The sequence below is a fragment of the Nematolebias whitei genome, chromosome 9 (genome assembly GCF_014905685.2).
Source record: "Nematolebias whitei isolate Nwh7 chromosome 9, NemWhi1, whole genome shotgun sequence".
Taxonomy (NCBI): domain Eukaryota; kingdom Metazoa; phylum Chordata; class Actinopteri; order Cyprinodontiformes; family Rivulidae; genus Nematolebias; species Nematolebias whitei.
Genome location: NC_056506.1, coordinates 30,730,662 through 30,748,661, shown reverse-complemented (window position 1 = coordinate 30,748,661; position 18,000 = coordinate 30,730,662). Strand labels below are relative to the sequence as shown.

At 40.9% G+C, this 18,000-nt stretch overlaps 1 protein-coding gene across 1 annotated transcript in view; it reads left to right on the top strand.

The window, feature by feature from the left end:
* The window catches only part of LOC119415068 (laminin subunit alpha-3), an 82,794-nt gene that overhangs the window by 48,444 nt on the left and 16,350 nt on the right, over window positions 1–18,000 (top strand). Inside the window, exons 25-45 of the mRNA XM_037682205.1 lie at window positions 827–986; window positions 1,144–1,307; window positions 1,427–1,535; window positions 1,619–1,716; window positions 2,459–2,654; window positions 2,754–2,880; window positions 3,025–3,173; window positions 4,904–5,019; window positions 5,284–5,489; window positions 5,628–5,832; window positions 7,123–7,267; window positions 7,362–7,502; window positions 7,714–7,875; window positions 8,575–8,676; window positions 8,759–8,842; window positions 10,503–10,733; window positions 16,236–16,346; window positions 16,823–16,941; window positions 17,039–17,119; window positions 17,200–17,300; window positions 17,400–17,453. Of these exons, the coding sequence (XP_037538133.1) occupies window positions 827–986; window positions 1,144–1,307; window positions 1,427–1,535; window positions 1,619–1,716; window positions 2,459–2,654; window positions 2,754–2,880; window positions 3,025–3,173; window positions 4,904–5,019; window positions 5,284–5,489; window positions 5,628–5,832; window positions 7,123–7,267; window positions 7,362–7,502; window positions 7,714–7,875; window positions 8,575–8,676; window positions 8,759–8,842; window positions 10,503–10,733; window positions 16,236–16,346; window positions 16,823–16,941; window positions 17,039–17,119; window positions 17,200–17,300; window positions 17,400–17,453 (2,861 nt within the window). The remainder of the gene's footprint in view (window positions 1–826; window positions 987–1,143; window positions 1,308–1,426; window positions 1,536–1,618; window positions 1,717–2,458; window positions 2,655–2,753; window positions 2,881–3,024; window positions 3,174–4,903; window positions 5,020–5,283; window positions 5,490–5,627; window positions 5,833–7,122; window positions 7,268–7,361; window positions 7,503–7,713; window positions 7,876–8,574; window positions 8,677–8,758; window positions 8,843–10,502; window positions 10,734–16,235; window positions 16,347–16,822; window positions 16,942–17,038; window positions 17,120–17,199; window positions 17,301–17,399; window positions 17,454–18,000) is intronic.

Below are 18,000 nucleotides of genomic sequence, written 5' to 3'. Positions count from 1 at the left end.
GTTCTTTTCAGCTTTTTGTTTTCCTTTCAGCTTCTTTAGGCTAACTATAACATTTTTGTGCTCTCTTTACTTCCTTCTTGTAATTTCTGCTTCTTTCTGCTTTTGAAGCTACTTTTCAGCAGTTTTTTTGCGAATTTCAGCTTTTTTCGGACAATTTCCACTTTTTTGTGCTAATTTCTGCTTCTTTCAGTAAACATGTTCTTTCATCTTTCTTCTGTTTGTTTAAGCTTGTTCTAACTTTTCAACTGCTTTTTTTAAGCATTTTTAGCTCATTTCAGATGTTTTCAGATAAAGTCAAGTTTTTTAGTAGTAATTTCTGCTACTTTCAGCTTAATTAACTTCTTTATGCTAATTCAAGCTTCTTATGCTCCTTTCAGCTACTTTTTATCTGGTTTGTGCTAAATTTAGTATTTTTCAGCTTATTCCACATTTTTAGCTCAATTCAGCTCTTCCCACTTCCTTCTGGTAGTTTAAGATTCTTTCTGCCTTCTCAGCTACTTTTCAGCTTTTTTTTTCTTAATTTCAGCCTTTTTAGTTAATTTTCTTATTTTTGTGCTCATTTCTGCTTATGTAAACTTAACCTCCTAAGACCCGGACTATTGCATATGTGGATGCCAGGTCCTAGGAGGTAAATTCAGCAAATATGTGTTCTTCCTGCTTTCTTCTGCTAACTTAGGCTCGTTCTTCCATTTCAGCTACATTTCAGCTTATTTTTAGCTACCACAATTTCAGCTGTTTTTTCAGCTAGATCTTCAGCAATAAGCATTCACACTGCATTTTTGCAGGAAATACAGTTCCTGTAGTTTGTCTTGTATGTGTCTTGTAGCTGCCTGCTGTATAAACACATAGCCATGGATGGCTTCAGCTCCGTGCTCGGTTCGCAGGGAAGACTCAGCACCCGGAGTGGGCGCAGGAAGCGGAGGCAGGCCCGGGTGCGGCGTCCCACCCCCGATCACCCGGACATGGCTGCTCTTAATGGGAGACAGGTTCAGTGACACAAACTTTTACTCATTGTCATAAATTGAGCCCAGTAAAGTTTAAATTCTTCAGCTACAGAATCTTGATTTGTTTTTATATATGATGTGTAAAGTGTCAAACGTTCACGATAACCTATGAAAAGAATCAATTTTCTGCATCTTGTAGTCACGACTGGAGCTCAGCTTGCACGTGCCTCATCCAGGCCTGTACGCTCTTGTTCTGGAGTACGCCAGCGAGGTGGATAACGTCCAGAATGTCAACATACTCATCAGCGATCAGTCTGAAGGCCAGATCTTAGCCAGGACCAACATTTATAACTGTGCTTTCAGGTCAGATGCGTTCACATCTACACTGTGTTTTGATTAGTCATTTTATAGTTTCTAAGAACGTCACAACTCGAGAGATCAAGTTAAATGTTCTTGGCTGGGTTGTGTGCTAATCCATGCAGCATGCTGTGCCGGAGTGTGGTGGTGAACGGCAAAAATCAAGTGGCGAAGCTGCAGCTTTCTCACAGGACGGAGATTATCCTGCACACTTCCACAACATCACTCCTTCTGGTGAGGAGGCTGCTTCAGAAAATATTTACCTTAATATGTAACGAGCGTAGCAACCTGAAGAATGCAACTGTCTCTCTGTGTAGTATAAAGTGTACGCAGTGCCAGCCGAAGATTTCTCTATGGAGTATGTGGAGCCAAAGGTTCTGTGTGTTTCCACTCATGGCCGTTTCACTGAAGACAGGTGAGCTCACACTAGACCACACTTTTTATACACTAAAACTGAATGTGCTTAAAACTTTGGCTTATTCAGTCCAATTAGACATTTTATCCTTTTTTATTATACATACATTAAAGAGAATGAAACATTTATTGAACCATTGTTTCATTGTGACATAAATGTCTTAATGTGAGTGAACGTTTGTTCTGATTTTATTAGTTAACCTTTTTTATTAAAACTCTGTCAACATGATAAAAAACACTACAATAATTCGTTTTGTGCTTATTGTAACCCAGCTAACAGAGAAAATGCATCTTCAGCTGAAAAATCATGTAAAACGTCGTCCTTCTTGGACTAACATCCCTGAGTGCAAGCTACATAACAGGGATGCACATCTGTTCTCCAGCTGTGCACGCTCCTCGAGCACGCCAGCGCTATTTACCTGAAGCTGAACTTACCTTTTAAGGCCTCCTTCTATCGCTTTAAGTTGACTCACTCACAATGTAATCAGCGGTTTGGATGTCAGAGCTGTCAGCGTGCAGCTCTGTCTTCTGCTCTGTAGCTCGACACGAATGCACAAAATAAAAACGAACAAAAGAAAATATCGGAACTGACTCGTTCTTCTCAAAGCATTGCCGGAAGTGGTTCAGTGTTGATTTAAAAGTCTTATTTGTTCGTCTAACGCTAAAAATCACAGATTTCTATCAGCACACAGTTCAGTTTATCGACTGCTTCTGTCTGTTTAATGTCTGTTTAATGTCTTTAGTCGATACTGTGTCCTGCGGCAGTTTGACAAGCTGCCTTCGGCCTGGATTCTGTACGCAGCTCGTGATGGGAAGCTGTCTTCCTCACATGCAGCTGCTCATGCACATGGACAAAACGAGGACTGGAGGCAGAGACGGCAGTCCGGGCACTCTGTCCTCGAGCCTCAAAGCGATGGGACGCTGCTTAAATTCCCTCAGGTATCGAGCAAAAACTGTCCTTCCTCATCTTGTTGAGCAGTGCAACCTTTCCTGGACTTGGAGTTTAAACATTAAAATATTTCTTGATTTTTCTCTTAGACTGAGATCCGTTTCACTCCGACAGTTCCACTTCCGGGCAGGTATGTGGTTGTGGTCCAATACCGGCAGCCCGAGCACATTTCCTTCCCGGTGGAAGTGCGAGTAGCTGCAGGGCACGTGTGGAAGGGTGAGAGGAAACGTTTTGATTTGGATCAGATGAAATGACATTTGAGTTTATTCTGAGTGAGACGCTTTCTCACTTCCCATGAGTCATGTTTCGCAGCATCGTGCTGTTTCCTTCGTCTAACTTTAAAACTGTTTTCTGGTGCAGGTTTGATAAACGCATCCTTCTGCCCTGCGGTCTCAGGGTGTAAGGAGGTTGTCATTGCTGATGGACGCATTGCCCTCGACTTGGACACAAATTCGTTGCAGCTACCCACCATCTCCATCTCTGTGCCTCCTGGGAAAACTCTTATTTTGGTTAGTTACTGCCTGCCCAAAAGGTGAAGGCAGACAACTACAGTTGTGTGTGTGTGTGCCTGTCTGTTAGCAAATTATCTCTTTAACCACTGGATGATTTTTTAATGAAACTATCAGAAAGAAATTTATTGGATTTAAATCTTCGATTGATTAACCCAATTTAAGATGGCTGCCACAGCCAACTGACTTTGAAACCCATAAAAATGACTATAAGTATGTCAGCTTTACACATATTGACCTAAACTTTGCTGTGGTAGTAGCCCCAACACATACTCTAAAAGCTAACACAAAATATTTGCTTAAACATGTACCATTAACTTTTGAAGTTGCTCCAAGCTTCGCATCTATTCAAGGAACGCTAGTCGTTTAATTGTCTAAAGAAAAATTAAATGATACAGAGCTCTGTAGAGCTTTCAGTTTGGAGTTGATCATATGGAGGAGCTGGCATGCAGTGGCCCTCTTCCCTCAGGGTCAGGCAGTGCTTGATGCCGGATCCTGCTGGAACAAGATCTGGGAACTCTCTTATTTTGACAGGGTGTGTTCCAGTAACTGTTTGCTTGGATCCGGTAACTCTCAGGGTTACTAATAAAAAAGTTATGAACAAATATGACTGCCTTGAACGAATAAAACTTATATTGGATATGTAAACTGAAACTAATTACATAAACACAAATTTTAAACACAACAGCCACTTACAAGCTTCTTAATATCACATCAGAGCTGCCACTTCAAGTAAACATTTCTGCTTCTAACCTTAAAAAAATTTCCGCCCCTAAAAGTCCAAAGTCCATCCATCCATTCATTATCTTTTACCCGCTTCTTCCATTTTGGGTCACGGGGGTCGCCGGTGCCCATGTCCGGCAATCACTGTGCGAGGAGCGGGGTACACCCTGGACAGGTCGCAAGTCCATCACAGGGACACATAGAGACAAACAACCATTCACTCTCTCTCTCACACCTAGGGACAATTTAGAGTTAACAATCAGCCTAACATGCATGTTTTTGGTCTGTGGGAGGAAACTGGAGTACCCGGAAAAAAAACACGCATGCACGGAGAGAACATACAAACTCTGCCCAGAAAGGCCCCCAGACTGGGATTTGAACCAGGGACCTGCTCGTTGAGAGACAGCAGCTCTACCAGTTGCACGACCGTGCTGCCAGTCCAAAGTCATTGCACAATTTTATTAAAAAAACTCAAAAATATAACAGCACAATGAAATTGCAATCAGTTCGACAGTTTAAGTGGGTTATTAATACAATTTTGATTATTTGTTAAAAATACAACAAGAGTAATGTTTTAATGTGTATTATTCACATTCTGCATAAAAACAAAGGCGCTAATTTGTCAAAATAACAGCTAGGATGCTTGACAGAAACAGAGATTTTTTTCAAATGTAGGTGAACATAAATGTTTAACAACCTGTTAAAATGCACCAAAATGCAGGAAATCACATCAACTTTATTCAAAATTTTCTGGGGGAGGACCACTAGACCCCCGACCCCCGCCACCGGCTCACTCGCTATTTGCATTCCGGCACCAGTCGGTTTACATTTTAAGCCCTGGGGTCAGGCCTCATCCCTAAAACTCAACTCTACCTGGCATCCACATGCAACTGTCTGTGAAAAACCTTAACTTGTTTAAAGCAGGAGATTGAAATGTAGCAACAAACTGGATTTTTGTTGCCTTTTTTTTCCCCTTCATGTTTTGATACGGTTTGCGTTTTGTTTAGGATCACATCATGTTGCTTCCTGACAGCAGTTACACTCCGGAGCTCCTGAAAGAAAAGCCGCTGGATAAATCTGCAGCTTTTTTACAACGATGCTCTGCAGAAGGATTCTCCACTCAGTACGTATCCAACACATGAAACTAGTCAGATTCCATTCTAAATATTTTAACAGCAATAGCTTTATAGTTCTGTAGATGTCTTCCAAGTTCCAAAAAAAAAAAAAAAAAAAGTTCAAGACAAAAAGTTGTTACTGGTGTTTAATCATATCAGTTTAGCTTTTATTATAGCAGATAATTGAGGAAATAGTGCCCTCTAGCTGATATCATCAGGTATAAACCTTCTCTGTGTTTGATTGAGCTCTGTTTCTGTTCTGGAATGCCCAGAACTTCATCCCAGTTTTGCAGAGAGTCGGTTCGTTCCCTTGTAGCTGCTTATAATAATGGATCCCTGCCTTGTGGCTGCGACAAGTCTGGCTCCACTGGGACTGTCTGTGATCCGAATGGGGGACAGTGTCCCTGCAGGCAGCACGTCATCGGGCGGCAGTGCACAAAATGTGCCACAGGATTCTACGGATTTCCCTACTGCAGACGTGAGTGAATCTAAAGGACATATACTGCACAAACAATGTGACTCTGTCTGCTAAGTCACCATTTGCTGCCTCTAATTTTCATCCAGAAGAAATGTTCACACATTTTTCAGCTCAGGAGTTGTGATGTTTTACCTGCAGGGTGTGAATGTGGCCGTCGGCTGTGCGACGAAGTGACGGGACGCTGCATCTGCCCCCCTCAGACAGTGAAGCCGACCTGCGAAGTGTGTCAGGAGCAGACGTTCAGCTACCACCCGTTGTTGGGCTGTGAGAACTGTGGCTGCTCTCCTAGTGGCATAAATCCAGATGCGGGGCTTCAGTGTGACCGCACAACTGGACAGTGCAGGTGAGTCCAAACTCCAGGTGCGCAATAAACACTTATCAAAACAAAACGGAGTGCAGCATTCATTAGTGAATAGAAGAAATATAGTTTACGTGCATAAATAAAAAGAAATAGGAGGAGAAATATGTACTTTGTGGGTTTTTTTTCCCCCCCAGTTTTTGAACATACAACAACAAAAAAGAACAAAAATAGAACAACTCCTCCACCCTTTCCCTCCCACACTGGATCAGTCACACACACACACACACAAATAAATTAACCAGGCTTTCCATGTACAACACAAAAGGCTGCCAAGTATCTCAATATCTTTTGACAGACCCCTTCAGGGGATATGATACATCACCTCCCTTATCCAGTGTACATATGCTGGGGTGTGTGGGTCCTTCCAGTTGCACAAAATTAGCCTCCTGGCCAGAAGAGAGCCAAAAGCAATTACATCCTTCTCACATTTACTGAAGGACGTATCTACAGGGACCACCCCGAACAGTGAGATGAGTGGTGATGAGTATACAATTTTTCCACATATCCCAGAGAAGGTGTCAAAAATAGATTGCCAACAGGTCCAGAATGTATGCAAGAGTGTAGCTGGAGTTTGTTTGCAATGATTTCATGCAGGGTCCAGGTTGGCTTTGATCTTAGACAGCTTGTCTTTGGACCAGTGCAGCCTGTGCACTACCTTGAATTGAATTACAGTGTGCCTCAGACAGATTGAAGATGAGTAAATGTTCTTATTGATTCTTCTCCATATTGAGTCTGATATGGATTACTCCAAGTCCGTTTCCCATTTCAGTTTAAGGAGGTCCAAACTGGACTCATGGTATGAACTGAGCAGTGTATACATTTTGCTAAGGGCCCTCATGGTATCAGACCTACATTACAAAATCTTAGCCACAAAATGTTTAGAGGGGTACAAAGGGAAAACAATCAGAGTTAGATCTCACAAAATGTCTCAGCTGCAAATATCTAATAAACTGTGACTTGTGAATATTAAACTTCTGTACCAGCTGCTCAAAAGATGCAAATCTACCATCAACATAGAGATCACAGTGAGTGCATTCCCCTTAAGACCCAGGTGTCAAGAAATCATGTACTTGTACTAAACTATATATATTATTATTACTTGGTGTGCTTTTTTTTTTTTGCTTCTTCCTTAACAATCAGTTAATACTGATACTGAAGACTGGAAAATTAAAGTCGTGGCATTCTGAGGCGAGGCCTTTTCCAGTGTCAACAACAGAGGCTGTGTACTGAGGATTTGACTAACAATTAGGCTTCTGTGCATTTTTTCTACAGCTGTAAGCCTCTTATTGAAGGCCGGCAGTGTGATCGCTGTGCTCCGGGTTATTATCGCTACCCCAACTGCGTGCCTTGTGTCTGTAATAAAGGAGGAGTCACATCTGATGTGTGCCACCCTGACACGGGAAAGTGTCTCTGCAAGGTGACTTCAGCTCATCAAATTGCTGACTGAAAAATTTCCCATTTGCCTTTTTTTTAAATTAACTCTCTTAGTATGGCTGCTGTCTTGTTTGCAGAGAAATGTTGCTGGCATCAGGTGTGATGCATGTCGGGAAGGTTCATTTTATTTTGACCCCTCCAACCCTCTCGGCTGCACCAGCTGCTTCTGCTTCGGAGCCACTAACCAGTGTCAGAGCTCCCACAAGCGCAGAGGCAAGGTATGGATTTTTGTGCGGATCAGAACATCCATATGAGCTCAGTCAGCTTCTCCCCCATGTATTCTTTCAACATGGTGATCAGATCTTCAAAATGCTACAGCTTCGGCTCTGCCAAGGAGTTTGGGTTTTTTGATAATGAAATGTGTGAGCGTATTTAGTGTGAAACACCATAACTACAGTACACTCACTCCCAGATGTTGTCTGTTATTAGTTTGTGGAGATGCAAGGCTGGCATTTGGAAACCCCCGACAAGGAGGAGGTTCCTTCAGTACTGAACAAGTTCAGTAACACAGCGGTGGCAGATGTCCAGGAGCTCCCCCCTACTGTTCAGACACTGCACTGGGTGGCGCCACAGCCCTACCTGGGAAACAGGGTGAGTCAGAATGGAGAAAACCACAGTCCATAAAAATATCCAGTTGAAAAGAGATACTGGGTGGTATTTTTACTAACTGTTGGAAAGATATTTATTGCCGCTTCATCATACAGATGCACCCTTTCTGTATATATAATAAAATTAAAATATATACGAGCAGTATAGTTTTAGCTCCTTTCTGATACATTTTTTCTGTACCATGTACATATTTTTATTAACCTTATATTTGGTAAAAAAAAATAATAAAAAAAACCAACAGCAAAAATGAACAAAAATGGTGCATACCCACAAGCTTTTTTTTTTTTTTTTTAATTAAAAGACATAATTTCTTCAAGGAATACATATCTCCAAGCTTTTATGCCAGACTTTTAGACAAAGATCATTTAATGTTAAGAAATGACAGAGTTGTAGTTTTTTGGGCAATCCTCTCATGCAACCCTGCAAAGTGACACTCAGAGTACATGTTTTCAACCACTCTCAGCTACTACAACACTATTTTTGGCCAATATCTGTAAATTTTACTGAGCTATAGCTATTTTTATGTTTTATTCTTAAAGCCAGTTGGATGTGGCAGCCATCTACAATCAGATTTACTTCGGGGTTTGTGCATAATTGCCCACTTTTACATAGCGAGACGCATTTCTCCAGACTTCATTCAAATCACCAAACTAACGTTTGCTCTTTCTTACCCTCTGTTAGGTTTCATCATATGGTGGTTTCCTCACATACCAGTCCAAATCTTTTGGGATTCCCAGTGAAGGAATGGTTCTGATCGACAGACAACCTGATGTTGTGCTGACTGTGCGTTTTTCAACCTACTTATTTTTTCCTCACTGGCAGAATTGCATTATATTGATCTTCATTTATTATTTCACCCTTCCAGGGTCTGGACATGAGCCTGATCCACGTGGCCTCACACGCACCACTTCCAGACCGGCTGTATGAGGCCAGAGTCCAGCTCCTGGAGGTAAACTAAAAGCTTTACTGTTTAATGAAACTAGTGAGCTTTTATTGCAGAATAAACACACAATATGAAAAAGTTGGAATACGATGTAGCACACACTGATCATATTCCACAAACATGAAGGTTCTTTGAATGGACCTGAAATTCCAGAAAGTTTGTTGAAAGTTTAGATTTTACACCAACAAAACAAGAGATGTTTCAAGAGCCAGGTCCAGACTTCTTTATCCATGGTGACACTTTCATGCTTGTGGTACACAACACTAGAGGAAGAAAACCAACTAATATACAACAAAGTTCATGCTCAGTAATCCAGATAAAAATCCCACAATGTTCAGTCAGGTCATCTGGATGGTTTCTTTTTTTGCTGGGACGTTTTGTCCTTCATCCAAAGGATTTCTTCAATCTGAGGAGCTACCAAACAAACTGAGTCCCATAAACAGCTCACTCCCATAGTGGAAAAAAACAGTTTGCTGGTGGTTTCTCCTCTGGCTCTCACTCAAGACAGACATCTCTGCTCTCCTTCTGTTCTCCTCTTCCTCCTGCTTTTGCTCTCTGTGTGTCTTGGAGCTCCTGGTACACATCTCCCGAATGAAAAATACTATTATGGATCTGGTGAGCTGGACTTTCAACGCAATCGACAAAATCTTTTCAACAAAACAACAGGGTCCTGGAGAACCCTCTTGCTCGGCTGAGACTCATGCTGCAGGATACATCAGAGATCCGTGGGGAGTTTGACAGCTGATGCATCTCTCAGTTCTGTCTCAGAAGGACGCCAAAGGCATTTATATATTTGGATTTATGATAGCAGGGATTCTGCTCTTTGGCATTGGCGGGGCTCTGTTTTTATCAACTTTTGAAGAAGACATCGGCAGCAGTTTCAGCCATGACAAAGCTTCAGAATCTGTGTGAAGGTTTGATTCATGCCATGAGTACTCAAAATCAGCTGATTTATGAGCTAAGCCATAAGATGGAGGCGATTTTGTGAGAATCTCAGGTCACCTGCAACTTCTAGGACTCGCCAGCCTGTTGGGATCGACCTTGAAGAAGGCTCATAACACGGATCAGTGGAGTGAAATACCCTTAAATCTGGCCATTTTGGAGTGGGAAAGTTCCAGCAGGACTCAAGGCTGACAAGAAAAAAAAAAACAGTCTGCCTGAAGAAAATCAACAATTGTGGTTTATCTGAATCTGACTCTCCCGTTTGGCCTTGGATACAAGCCAACTATCAAATTTCTCCTGGGACACGGGTAACTAGGGGAAAAGCTTTGTGTATCGCAACCTTTTACTATCTAAAATTATTCTGATAAAGAATAAGGGGCTGCACTAATATAGCAGCAGCAATGTGCACTCCGCCCAACTTTTGGACCACTGTACAAACATAATTTCACTGTATCCCAGTACAATGATAATAAAGCTTTTTCTGATTCTGATTCTGATGAGGCTCCTCAGATTGAAGAAGTTCTTTGGATGAAGGATGAAACGTCTCAGTAAAAAAAGAAACCGTCCAGATGACCTGACTGAACATTGTTCAACTAATATACAGTTCATTAGAGCATCTGCATATAGTTTTAATACTTTTACATGGCTGTTAAAATGTCTTTGAGAGGAGTCCCCTCACTTATGTTTTCTTAGGATTAGGCCTCAAGTTTTCTTCTGTTTGCAGAGAAACTGGCGCCATGCAGGTACCAACAGGCCTGTTTCCAGAGAGGACCTCATGATGGTCTTGGCAGGTTTGGTGGGCCTGAGGATCCGAGCTCTGTATTTTACTCAGAGCCAGCGACTCAGCCTGGGGGAGGTGGGTCTGGAGGAGGCCACAAACTCAGGGACTGGTAGTCCAGGAAACAACGTGGAGGTCTGCCGCTGCCCTCCTCAGTACACTGGGGACTCGTGTGAGGTTAGCTGCTCTCTTTGCATGCAGAATAACTTATGAGAGAAATTTATGGCCGATATGATCCACTTCAAATAGACAGAGTTTTTATAGTGAAATAACTAAAGTAACAAATCTAATCAAACTGAACTGTGGGGCCACTTTAGAGCCTTGTGGAACATTTATATTGATGGGTCAGAGCTGTTAGGCAAAATTATGGACCAGTCTACATCAATTTTAGACATGTCAGCCCAATTTTAATCAAATGTTTCTCACCTAATAAGACCATACCTAATAAGGTATGGTACATACTTAATACATACTTACTGGTACATACTGTACATAATACGGTTCAATTGTTGCTTAGAAATAAAATATGAATTAAAATGTTTATATACCTAATTTTCTCTTGCACTTGAATATAAAAATACTTGGGGAGTGGTGGCGCAGAGGCTAGAGAAAGTGGACCTGTGATCGGAAGGTCGCCGGTTCAACTCCCCGGACCGACAACATAAAAATATGGGTGGGAATGGTGAAGCATCCACACCTACCTTCACCCTAATTTGCCCCTCTGAGCCCTTGAGCAAGGTTCTTAACCCCCCACCATCTGCTCCCCTGGGCGCCCTAGATGGCAGCTCTCTGTTCCACACAGAGGGCCGTGGTAGCTCTGTGGTCTGTGGTTGTGTTTGGAAGGGCATCCATCATAAAAAAAACAACTGCCAAGTCTTCATGCGACTTAGTTCGCTGTGGCGAGCCCTGAAGGGGAGCAGCTGAAAGAAGAATTTATATATATATATATCTACATATTTACAAATATTGCAATGTACACAATCTTTGAATTTGATTTTATATTGGGAACAAGCACTGTGACCACCACTGGCTTATTTTAAATTCTCTGTCCTAAAACCTTATACAGAGGCTCACTAATGAACTGAAGAAAGTTCCTGCGTTGAACCCTTTAACATTCCATGTAAGCATGAAAACAAATGGATTTGCAATAAATTCCTCAGAGTCAGGTTTCTTCTAAGATAAATGGCAACTTCTAACAAGAATCTTTGTAACATTTTTTTTTTTTTTTAGAAAACCATCAAAACAATCTGGGATAGTTAGATATATAAACTCAAGCACTTCTCCTCATCCGCACATGATTACCATGTTTTTATTGCAGCTATAGCGGTTGGCTGTCGTGGTCGCCTTGCTCAATATTTTGCACACATTTTATAGTGTGGTCTTGTGTAATCGAAACATTACATTTAAATATGTGGATTAATTCGATTTTAGACTCGGATCACAATTTGTTAAAATATGACAAAGCTATAGCAGTTTTGGATAAACCTTTTATGTAATTTCTTGCAGAACTGTGGGATGCCATGCTCAGAATATTTGCTATGAAGGCCTCAGCTCCCACCACACCAAATTTTAGTTCAATACCTGTAAAACTGACAGAAGTATAGTGATTCTTGTGTTTTCTAAGACCAGTTGGCCGCAACGACCATTTTGAATTGGAGTATTTTTTAAAATTAATCAATTGCAGATTTCGATCTAACCTTACCTCTGCACCTAACCTCTCAGTCACCTCTTAATTACCTCACTAATATCCATAATGTGCAATATTCAAATTTACATAATTGTGAAATAACTTGTATTTTTTTTACTTTCATAGTGCTATTATATCTGTATTGCATTACATTTTTATATATTTACTGTGTGTGTGTGTTTTAAGCATGTTTTGCACTGAAAAAGGAGTGGCTCTCAATTTCATTGTACTTGCATATAATGACAAAAAAGACATTCTGATTAGATCTAACCTTTAATTCTTGAAAGTTTCATCAAAATTAGTTTAATGTTTTGTTAGTTAGTTTGCTAACAGACAAACAGAGTTGACTTCAAATAGTTAATAGCTGAGTTATAAACAAAGATCTTGCTCAATCCATTAGTGTGTGTAATATTTATCGGGGATCAATCTCAGCTACTCCCATACTAAACTTCAGATCTATTTTTATAAAACTGACTGTGTTATATCCATTTTTGTGTTTTTAAGGTCAGTTGGTAATGGCGGCCGTCTTGAATTAGATTGATTCCAAAGGCTAAAACATTGTAAATGTACATCCACTGATTATTTCTGTGAGCTTTATTATGATTTCTCCAGTGGTTCATGAGATATTTTGTTAACAGACATAAGCACACACACAAAAACATTATCATCCATTATCATTATCATTATTGAGCATGCATCAGGATATTATCATCATTTGCCTTTAGGCATCAGGCGATAATCAAAGGAAGGCTAAAACATCTCATCACTTGTCTTTTTAAAAGCTATGCTTGTATATTTATTTTACGAAGCTCCTGAATTTTTCTACATTAATAGAACATTCAATCGTATCATATTTGAGTCTTTCCTCCCATTGAACTGTACATGGAGTATTCAGCCGTACCAGAAACAAACAAAAACAGAAGAAAACACTGAAAAAGACGATAAAAAGATGAAAAAAAATCAGTCTTTCCTTCAACACTGAGAAGCTAGAATAACAATCAGGGTGGGGCATCTCGTTGACTAAAATGTCAGTTCATCTTCTTGAGGAGCTCAATGTCCTCCTCATAAACTTTTGGGCCGTCCTGACATGCCTGCGCCGAGCACCACACCTTTTATCCTGGAGGGAAAATTTGTTAGCTGCGTACGTTTGTGGGGACTCGCTGGAAAATACTGATCCAGAGAGCCGTGCAGCCGAACAATGTAGCCGCAGGGCTCGATGTGCGCCACAACCAGACATGGCATTACAGATTCTACAACTATTATAAAGAGCGTAGATGCAGAAATAAAGTACTTAAATATGTACTCAAGAAGAGAAACTTTATTTTTCTTTTCATTCCAGGAAGGGATCTTGATCCGGCGTTTGAAGGGTGTTTGAGCTTCTCACATTTATTCCTCTGTTTTGTCCACAAAACCAAATGAAAAAAGAAAATTGGGCAACCATAATTAAAGAGGGTAGTTTATTATAAACAAAATATTTAATTAGATTTTCACATGCGGTCTTGTTGTCGTGGATATGATTGCTTACCTGTGTGTGCTTGTGCCCCCAACCAAAGGGGCGTGTTTAAAGGAAGCTGATTATATGTATCTAGAGGTGGTATGACACGGCGCCATGGCTTGAAATATGGGGTGTGGCACTTGGCAACATAACGTTACTCATAAATCTGAGTGTGTTCACCTGAGTGTAGCACCGCAACGTGTGTGTGTCTGTAAGTACAGCGGACACACCCAGTTATGTCTGTTATGTGTTTGAGGTGAATGAATCAGGACTGTGTCTTGTCTGAGGACGTCTGACTTTCCCCTCAGTCACACATTCTTGCACAAACTCTAAAACAACAGGCAGAATGTGGCAAAGTTGACGAGATATTGGATATGTTACTTGATTTTTAATTAAAATCAGTTCAATTCAGTTTATTTACCGGTATATAGAAACAAGTCACAACAGAAGTCATCTCAGGCACTGAACAGAAATATTCATAAAAATAAGTTAATATTTATCTGAGGAGCAGACTGCTTTGAAATTAACTCCATCGCAGACTCTCATCTTGAGCAAGCATGACGGCAACAGTGGAAAGAAAAAAACTCCCTCATGAGGAAGAAACCTTTAGCAGAACCAGGCTCAGGACAAGCGGCCATCTGCTTCGACCGGCTGAATTTTAGAGGAACAGATACACAATGGCAGGTCAAGAATCAGGTTATGATAGAAATAGTAGTGAATTAAAACTATTCAGTTGTAACAATTTGTTTTAGGAAATTAGGTCAATTTGTTCTCCAGTAGTCTAAGTCTATGGCAGCATAATAAGCCAACCCTAACTATAGGATTCATCAAAAAGGAAAGTCATAATCCCAGTCTTAAAACTGGACAATGTGTCAACCTCATGGACAGAAACTGGAAGTTGGTTCCACAAGAGAGGAGCCTGATAACTGGAAGATCTTCCTCCCATTCTGCTTTTGGAAACTCTAGACACCGCAAGTAAACCTGCAGTTTGAGAGCGGAGTGCTCTGTTAGGAAAATATGGAACAACAGGATCTCGAATATAAGATGGAGCTAGGTTGTTGAGAGCTTTGTAGGTTAGAAATAAGATTTTGAATTCAATTATGGATTTGACAAGGAGCCAATGAAGAGAAGCTAAAACTGGAGAGGTATGATCTCTCCTACTAACTCCAGTTAAGACTCTGGCAGCAGCATTTTGGATTAATTGAAGACTTTATAAAGAAGTATTTGGACGCCCAGATAACAAACCATAGCAATAGTCCAGTCTAGATGTGATAAATGCAACTAAACGTAAACTTTTAAACAAGAGGCTTTGTTTTGGCTTCAGCACAACTGAAGTCCAAAAATGGTGTTTTTCTGCATTTTGTCTGTTGAGACAGTTGATTTCTTGTCATTGTTTTTCTGATTCTTTTGTGTGTGCGTCCGTGCGTGCGTGTGTGCATGTGCGTGTGTGTGTGTCAGAGTATAAGATCATGAAAACACTTGCATGTGAGTGCTTGTTCGCCCTGCATACACTCATGCTGATCTGCACACCTGACTCAGGTGAATGGGGTGTGTCCTCATTGTGTCTCAGTGTGTGCGTTTAAGAAGCAGAGGTAGAGGGGGAGCAGAGCGGCATTTTGCTCTGGCTAAACTCTGGACATGTTGGATACGAGCATGGGTACATGCTGGCGGAAAGGGTTTCTGTTATGGACGCTGTTATTTTGGACTTTGATTGGCCTTTGCTGCGCTGGGCACAGACTCTTCAGCAGGAGGGAGCAACCCCCCCACAGCAGGCATCATGACAGAGCGACTCAGACGATGCACTATTCTCTGCTTCAAGAGCAGGGAGCTCAGCGGATAGAGTTTCCATCTGTAAACAGCCAAGGTGTCCAAACGGTGCACTACCCCTCAATGCAGGATGAGGGACAGAGACTTCAGTATCCTTCACTTAGTGACAGTTCTCAAGTTCAGGTAAAAATCTGCAAAGATGGGGTCCATTTAGTTGGAAAAGGGTGGCATTTTACATTAGTGCCTTTTGAGCTCAAAGTGTCATGCACAGATGGTTAACGACTGTTATCTCTGAAAGCAAAGGGCGTTTTTTGTTGTTAATAGTTAATGACAGTAAAATCAGCTCAATCAGCTGTGTGCTCAACGTACAAATTACAGCTAAAACCGTACGGGAGAGTAGTTTTTAATTCATCTTCTGTCAGTGGTGACAAAATCTCTAAAAATGCCGCAATAAGTGAGAAGGAAAATGCGCTGACAGTTTGTAGACTGCCATATTGCTTATTACACAACGCTAGGCAACATGGTGATAAACAAAGCAGAGATTTCAAAGTCAAAAACAAGTTTATTTTTACGATTGATCGCTGCATTTACACGACTGTGCAGGATTAGATTAATTTCTGACATTGATGTGAGGACAGTGGTACACTTGGGTGAACGAGTTCACCTTTATAACAAGCTGGGCACTCTCTGTGGGTACTCATGTGTACATATCGGCATTTATCTTCCCCAGAAATGCGCTCCTGGCTTCTACCGGGACGGCCATGGATACCTGGGCCGCTGTGTGCCCTGCGAGTGCAACGACCTGGCTGACGAGTGCGAGGACTGGACAGGGAGGTGTCTGGTAAGACATGGACTCTTGTTTCAATCAGCAATTACATGCGCGCAGACATCCAGTCAAACCTTAGAATAAATGATTACTGAGCTAATGTTTAGTCACTTTTGTTAAACACTATCAAAACCGTCATTTCATTTGTACTCATTTAGCCGCTCGCTCTTTAGGCTCTTTGTTAAAAACACGAGCTTTTATGCACTTCAAACCCTCTATTGTGCAATGGTTATGCAAGACTCTCAAGACTGTGCATGCAGCTCCTGCATAGAGGCGCATATTCACAGCTCATAAAAAAAACATACACAAGCAGCTGAACTCACCTCAGAGATCACACAACATGCTACTTAATGATTTAAAATAAGAGATTTAACTTAAAAAAAAAAAACTTTTTCTGCTTCAGACAACTGGTATGTCGTTGAATATCAGAATACAGTTTCTTCTTCTTGTGTTTTGGAAGCTGGTTAATGAACATGTCGTGGTGTTTTCAGAACTGTCGGTACAGCACAGCTGGCGACCGATGTGAACGCTGCAAAGAGGGTTACTATGGCAACGCTTTGCAGAGGACATGCAGGTTGTGCCCGTGTCCGTTGAGCATATCCACAAACAGGTGGGTGAGAATATATATATAAAAAAAGAGACTTTCTACTCCACTGTAATTAAATAAAAACATGTTTTGTAAATTACATCCTCCTGTCGACGATCAGTTTCGCAGTCGGCTGCAGAAACGTGTTCGGAATCGTCCAGTGCGTCTGCAGAACCGGCTACGCTGGAGACAGATGTGGGAGGTGAGCAGACAGGAATATTGTTTCCTTATTATTTTTAATTAGCTACTTATTCTGTGCCTTTTATTTTGCCATTCCCACAGCTGTGCTCCTGGTTACTATGGCGACCCGCTGACGCCAGGAGGACGGTGTCAGCCATGTAACTGCAACGGCAACAGCAACACCTGCGATCCCAAGACTGGAGGTCAAACGCTGGTCTCTCTCTGTGTAGAAACATGTTCTAACTATTAATTCACTTAATATTTAAAATTTTACTTTTTTTTTTTTTATATATATTTTGTAGTCTGCAAAAACACATTGGAGCCAGGAGACACAAACACAGATGAGAACTGCCAAGGTAAAACTAGAAAAATAATAAACTCAGACGTTGTCACTTAGAAATCTTTAGACGCCTCGTGATTTGATTCAGTTATGATTCAGAGGCTTGTGATGTGATAATTAAACAACTATCGATGTCTCTCAAATATCTGTGGTTATCAGGTTGGTGAATAAACACCAGGAAGCAGCTGGTTGTATTATGATGTTTATCCAAAACACTGTGAAACTGAAATATAAACTCTAAAATACAAACAAACTACCAGTAGTTTAAACAAATATGGCTTTTTTTAAATGAAAAGTAAACATTGATTTATATATTTTCATGCCCAATAAAAACGCACAATAAAATGTCAAAAAGTTCTTTTAAATACATGCCGCTGACCCACAATTGTCATTTATGCTCTTTGAAAACACCATAGAAATGTTAACCTAAAGTAGTATTGTGTTTATAACTGGACACTTATATAAAGGCAGATATTTCAAAGTCATGACTTAAAGTAAGTTAAGATAACTTCAGCTACAGTGTTACTTACAGACACAGATTCTTCAGGGTTCAACGAAAAAAT